General features: G+C 38.9%; 1 protein-coding gene across 1 annotated transcript in view; it reads right to left on the bottom strand.

Annotated features, from left to right (window-relative positions):
• The window catches only part of HSD17B12 (hydroxysteroid (17-beta) dehydrogenase 12), a 59,012-nt gene that overhangs the window by 33,701 nt on the left and 20,068 nt on the right, over nucleotides 1-5,243 (bottom strand). Inside the window, exon 4 of the mRNA XM_009329736.1 lies at nucleotides 3,839-3,949. Within this exon, the coding sequence (XP_009328011.1) occupies nucleotides 3,839-3,949 (111 nt within the window). The remainder of the gene's footprint in view (nucleotides 1-3,838; nucleotides 3,950-5,243) is intronic.

The raw sequence follows: 5,243 nt of genomic DNA, 5'->3' as shown, positions 1-5,243 counted from the left end.
AGCAGCCCCTGTTTTCGACGGAGATTATCCGCCTTTGGAAAGGGTTTCTGGTTTGCTTTCGCTGCCTCGTCAGGGACTGGTTACAGGGAGGTTCATCGCAGCAAGCTGTTCGCCCACTCACCCCCACATCTGCAAAATCTTTCCCCGTTGGCAGCATTTAAAATTAACCGAGAGGATGCCTTAATTACCTAAACCCGATTTTTTTTCTACACTTCAGACTGGCAAGGTTTTATTCTCAGACATGAAACCAATATCCATTCTCGAATCCCAACACAAGTAGGAGAAAACTTCCAATGCCGTTAGGAAACAGTGCTGCTCTGCAGCCTCGGTTGCCTCAAACTTGATAAAGCATATTGATATGGAGACAGAAAAAAGCAAGCAAATGGGATCTCCGTTTCCTAAGTATCTGTTGTTCATCTTACGCAAGTGAATCGTGTGACATTTGGTTGCTGTGGCAACATTTTACATTTATATAGTGTCTTACACCCCAGAGAATCCCAGAGCGCTATATACGCTCAACGGCACTGTACACCTCCAGGGCAGGAGTCTACACCGGGGTAAGAAACACCGTCAAAAGGTACTGACGCCTTTTTTAAAAAAAAAAATAAAGTGGCCCCTACACCTGTGCCAAAAGCTATCATTTTAACATCCAACCTGAAAGATATTTAAGTATCAATAGGGATGCAGGACGTGCGGGAAACACGCAGGAGAGATTCTGGCAAAGTGCACAAACTTCATTCAGAGATTCCCTCGAATGATAGCTCCTGTAGTCCAGATCTTTGTGTATTTATGGAAACCCTTCGTTCATTAGTCATGTTGTGTGTTTCAAATTTTTAACTTTTAGATAACCTTTAAAAATACAGGAATTGAGGAGAACAGGGAGTTGGCAAATTCCCAGCAGACATTTGCTATATTTAGAAAGCGAGAAAAGTTTTAAAAAGGAAGAAGGTCCAATCTTGCTATTGCAAGAGAGAGCCAGATTTTTTCCTTCTTTTCATCCTAAAATAAACTATTTTTCAGTCCATCTCTCTGGAAACGATTTTGGCTATGAACTGTGGCAGGGTTTTGGGACTAACCTTGGTTATTCTCTCCAAATTTAGAATATTTATATGATTCATGCTACAGAGACAGTCGCACAAAATTCACACCCCTTACTGCAGGCTGGGTCCTTGATATGTACCCTTCCACCCTCAGCAATCACGTTCTACCAGATCATACTTTGCTGCAGTTTGGAACAGAACATTACAAAAATTAGTTTTCAGTTTGTACAGGCCTATTTTACCTAGAGAAATCTGGATAACAACAGGGTAAGACACTGTCCAGCTCAAACTCCTTTTGAGAATCACAGCGATTTAAGAACAGCAAAAGAAAGATTTCCCACCTCTGCTTGTTTAACATATTGCTGTAGCTAGCACATGTTCGAAGTCACTGACAGACGCTGTTTTGAACACACAGCAAAACATTATGCAAACTCTTTTAGCCTTCGTACGTGGGTGAGAAGAAGCTTCCAAATAAGAAGTTTACAAGGATTTCAATCTGTAAGTACTTTAGTTAGACTCTGTGCAACTATATAATCAAAAGCCTGATCTTGAGCAGTACACGTGGAGACTTCCGTGACTCTTAAGTATAAGGCTAAAAAAAAAAAAAAATCAGCATCGATCACTGGCAACCAGGCTGTGCTACCAACGCTTCTCATACCTACCGCTCCAGATGAGACCTGGAAAAAGAAAATATACTGGAACCTGAGAACTCATCCCTTATGGCTGTTCTCATTTAAACCCTTGTTTTCCCTCGCACAAACATGAAAAACGCTGATCAGCAAAAGCTATATTCCAGATTGCAACAAATGCTACGGAATTTAAAATATAAGGCACTAAAGCATGAAATTAATTGCCATAAAAAAATTAAGATACGGTCTTTCTGCAGTAGCCATCATCTGTGTTGAAAAATTACACTGGCAAGTGGTTTCTATTAATACAGCTACAACTGAGGAAAAGAAAAAAAACTACGTATCATGTAATCTGATGAGCCCAAGCATGAGATCTACTAAAACTGCTAGTGATTAGTTAGAAGAGAGATTTCTGTAAACCTGCACTGACAATGGCTGCAAGAAAAAAAAGCAGAGGAACTCAGCTAGAGAATACGCAACTCCAGAGCATTCAGTTCCTATTTTTACCATGTTTTTAGTCAAGGTGCTCACGCAAATAAAAGCAAGAAGCAGGCTCTGTTTGAGGAACGTGCTTGTTTTCCTGTAATAAGCTTACACAAAATATGAGACACATTCACCACTTTAGTGCTCACTTTGAGCAAGACTATGAAGAGTCAGATTTTCATTATTTCGTGCATCACCACAACCTTATCACAGCCTAAGAAATAATAAAACTCTTCCAGTGTGGACATGTACCTCACGCAGTAAAAGGTTTGCTGGAGTTCTGAGACATTTAAGTGATACACTATTCTGAAGCAATTGCTACGTGACAGGCAGCTTGCAAGCCTTACATTCCCGAGTTGATTTTAGAACAGACGTTAATTTTAATCTTCAAAATTTCTTTGGAATTTACTTCCTTCAGAAACAAGAAACAAGGCATCCACAGCTTTGTCACAACTACCCTTTACACAAAACACATTGTTGGCAGGTGTAGTTACTCAATGGATTTGAATTTTTATAGCAATTAAATACTGGATCTCATGAGTTGCATGTACTCAAATCTGTCAGAAGTATTGGGAACATTCTGGGCTTTATCCTTTAATGCTATTTTTTAATTGAGTTTTTATAGACACTATTTTCTTGGGCATTATTTGCAGACATCATACAAGATTCATCCATTAGCAACGAAGTTCGTACACTATATCATCATGTGTATAACATTTATTTTGAAACATGCTTTTTTAAAAAAACACTGTTCTAGCTCAAATTACTCTACTTCAGGTTAGTAAAATGAATTTTGTAGTGAGAAGTACTTTATCAGATGACATATACCAGTGGATGACTGAGCTATGCAACTTTACAAAATTTCATGCCTTATGTTTAACCATCACAGGTTCTCATCCCCATACCGAGTAACCGTAGAAATACAGGATATGCACAGGTATATGGGCTTCTAAGGAAAGAACCAGAAAACTGATAAGAAACTGCCTTTACACCACTGTTCTCAAAAGATTCAGGTAAACTGCTGTTATGTTTAAACTCTTCTTAATTTGTGATAAACACCTTCTTGAAATCACCTTAGTTCTACATTCAACAAAGTAACTGGATGGATCACTTTGTTTTTTCAAGGACTACCACACCACCTACCTCCTGCAATTTCACAAACCATACTCAGGCATATTGTGTTGCTACCAACAAAAGAGACACAGTTTACCAACATGACCAGAACATGCTTAAAACTTTTGAAGTGGGAGCCAGTTACTTGATGCTATATTGTAATGATTAAATTTCAACAGCTCTATAATTAAAAGTTAATGGTTCTCCCACAGGGCTCTACTGCTAAGCTGAATCTAAGTATCTGGAGCTTGCTTAGGTTCTAAGACAGCATTAGGTCAAGTCACTGTGCACGCAGTCATAAGGTAAAGAGCCTTTAGCAATCACAGAATAACACATCGAAAACATTCAATAAGCATCACAATTCCTGGAACCTAAGCACACATGCAAGCACCATCTCGTGTACTCTGTCAACAGGAAGCTAAAAAACATACCGAGCATGCAGCAACATAGCTTTAGTCAGGCAAACATTAGCTTTTGTGAATTGGTTTCAATAAACTTCAATATGGGAAAAAGTTAGTAGGCACGTCAAGACGAAACACCACTATGAAAGATTTAGAAAGATCAGATACAAACCTAAAACACCAATCTCCAGGCCTTCCAATCCTGCTTTGATTCTACTGTAAATATCTTCTCTCTCTCCAAAGTCTGCCACAATGACTTTTGTTTCCACTTTGTACTTCTCCTCTAGAAAAAAAAGTTTTTAAAAGTTTAAGTTTGAAATAGTTGAATTATCATTCAGATATTAAGAATATATCAGTTATTATGGTTTTACAAAACATTATCTTAAGTAGGTAATATTACACATTAACATTTTCACCTCTGCAATAGGAATCCTTGAATTTTAACATAACCTGCACAAGAAGTTTGCGACATTAAGCTACTTCTGGTGAGAACAAATTCTCAAATGATTCAGCATTTTGTTTGTAAGGGACAACAAAGATGGCAAGAAAACAAATTATATCGGTTTGCACAGAATCAAAAACCAAAAGCTGAAATCTGAAAATGCATGTATACAACAGTGTTCAAGTACAACTTAAGAACACTTTTTTTTCCAACTTAAGCCAAATGGTAAATGAGTTGCTTCAGACCAAGCAAAACAATTCTTTATTGCCCTCCATTTCCATTCTCACTTCTGGTGCCATAAAACATCTCGAATATTTAGTATTTTGAACATAAATCAAAAAGGGAACATGTGGGTGAACAAGAAGAGCAGAACTTCAAGTTTAATCATTCCAAACCCATTCTGATATGCTGTCATCTCCTTCCTTAACAGAACAGGAAAAATACACGTAGCCAACTACATTTTGAAACAGAAGAAGAAAGCAAGTATTAAAAATACTTCATATAAAAAGCAATTCTGCTTCCATCAAGCTTAATCAATTACATTGAATTAAAATCAGTACACTGTTCTCTCAGACTTGAAAAGAGCAGAACAGTAGCTTAACACCGCAGCATCCCTGTTTTGCTGCACCTGACTCCCACCCTAGTGCTCCTTAAGGAACCTGTATACAGCTTGAGAAGGATTTTGCAGCACTTTTCCCCCAGAACCATTCATAAAAGCAGTGCCATGTTAAAGGAAAAGAATCATTCACAAAAAGATTAGAAGCAGCCAGATTCCCATGATGCTCCTTCCCATTCAAGGGAAAGCCACGACTCCCATGATCCTGCCGTCCATTCATGCAGAATCATGAATCTACTGAACCCGCTGGTTTGCTGGCTGCCTCTCCTCCCCCCCGCAATAGCCCTAATGGCAGATGAAATTATTTCTCCTCCTTTTCCCTCTCCCCACCCTCAACCTCTTCATCTCTCCTGAACAGCTGCATTGTTTAAAAATCCCCTGAGAGATGTTGCTATGTCAAATGACGACGTAAGTAGCATTAAGCCCCTACTGCAGCAGCAGTCTTGTGCTCACATCGGAACAAAATCAAGTTCAATGTTGGGGGGGGGGGGGGGGGGGGGGAGAGGGGGTATCTTTTTA

This window comes from Pygoscelis adeliae, unplaced genomic scaffold (genome assembly GCF_000699105.1).
Source record: "Pygoscelis adeliae isolate BGI_AS28 unplaced genomic scaffold, ASM69910v1 Scaffold117, whole genome shotgun sequence".
NCBI lineage: Eukaryota > Metazoa > Chordata > Aves > Sphenisciformes > Spheniscidae > Pygoscelis > Pygoscelis adeliae.
This window is presented reverse-complemented; position numbering and strand designations above follow the sequence as displayed.